The sequence below is a fragment of the Mus caroli genome, chromosome 6, assembly GCF_900094665.2.
Source record: "Mus caroli chromosome 6, CAROLI_EIJ_v1.1, whole genome shotgun sequence".
NCBI lineage: Eukaryota > Metazoa > Chordata > Mammalia > Rodentia > Muridae > Mus > Mus caroli.
Genome location: NC_034575.1, coordinates 120,922,217 through 120,923,376, shown reverse-complemented (window position 1 = coordinate 120,923,376; position 1,160 = coordinate 120,922,217). Strand labels below are relative to the sequence as shown.

At 52.4% G+C, this 1,160-nt stretch overlaps 1 protein-coding gene across 1 annotated transcript in view; it reads left to right on the top strand.

The window, feature by feature from the left end:
- Tapbpl (TAP binding protein like) overlaps nt 1–1,023 on the top strand; it is a 5,787-nt gene extending 4,764 nt beyond the window's left edge. The window contains exon 5 of the mRNA XM_021164185.2: nt 414–1,023. Coding sequence (XP_021019844.1) covers nt 414–883 — 470 coding nt within the window. The 3' untranslated portion in view covers nt 884–1,023. The remainder of the gene's footprint in view (nt 1–413) is intronic.
- The last annotated feature ends 137 nt before the right edge of the window (nt 1,024–1,160 follow it).

Genomic DNA, 1,160 nt, shown 5'->3' with positions numbered 1-1,160 from the left:
TTGGAAAGACAGTCCTGCGTGCTTCATTTCTGGTTGCTCTGGAGACCTGTGGCCACGAGGGCCTTCATCTTATGTTCTTAGCACTTCCTAAGGGGGGCAGCAGCCAATTAAGGACGGGCAAAAAGAGCAGTTCTCAACTCAATGAGCAATCACTGGCTTGCAGAGGTGATAAAGAGAAAACCAAATGGTAGGGTATGTGGCTCAGTGGCACAGTACTTGCTAGTACTTGTAAGGCCCTAGGTTGAATTCCCAGCCTTTTAAGATCTGTGTCCAGGAAGAGCCCTCACCTGAACATCTTGAAACACTGAGACGTTTTCGTCTCTATAACATACCTTCACTCTTAAGAGGCTGCAGGCTCCTCTGAAGGCTCTGGTCGGATACCTCTAAAATCTTACTCCTTGTTCTTTCTCCAGCTCCCCCCAAAGTACAACTGAACTTGGCAAACAAGGATCCTCTGCCTTCCCTCATCTGCAGTGTTGCCGGCTACTATCCTCTGGATGTGGCAGTGACGTGGATTCGAGAGGAGCTGGGTGGAGCTCCAGCCCAAGTCTCTGGTGCCTCCTTCTCCAGCCTCAGACAGAGCTTGATGGGAACCTACAGCATTTCTTCCACGGTGACGGCTGATCCAGGCCCCACAGGTGCCACTTACATCTGCCAAGTCGCCCACGTCTCCCTGGAGGAGCCCCTTACAACCAGCATGAGGGTTTTGCCAAATACAGGTACTGGGGGTGTCCTCTCTCTCCCCCTGTCTATATTCAGGCTGGGACTCCCCTGCTTACACGTCATCTTTGGCTGTGTGCTGATTCTCATGCGCTTCNTCAGTTCCACCTTCTGCACACTCTTGACTTTATCTTTCCCAGAGTGGCATCCTCTACCACTATGAATCCCCAGCCTCCAAATAATGAGATGAGTAAGCTTGGGCTGGGTAGCAGAGGTAAAGGAGTGCTGTTCCTTCCCATAGGAGCTGGAGAGACAAGTTGAGGCAGACAGGGAAAAAGACCCAAAACAGACCTTTGAGCCCAGCCCAAGTTCAGCAGGAGGGGAGCCCTTAAGACTGGAAGCAAGCCGGGCGTGGTGGCGCACGCCTTTAATCCCAGCACTTGGGAGGCAGAGGCAGGCGGATTTCTGAGTTCGAGGCCAGCCTGGTCTACAAAGTGAGT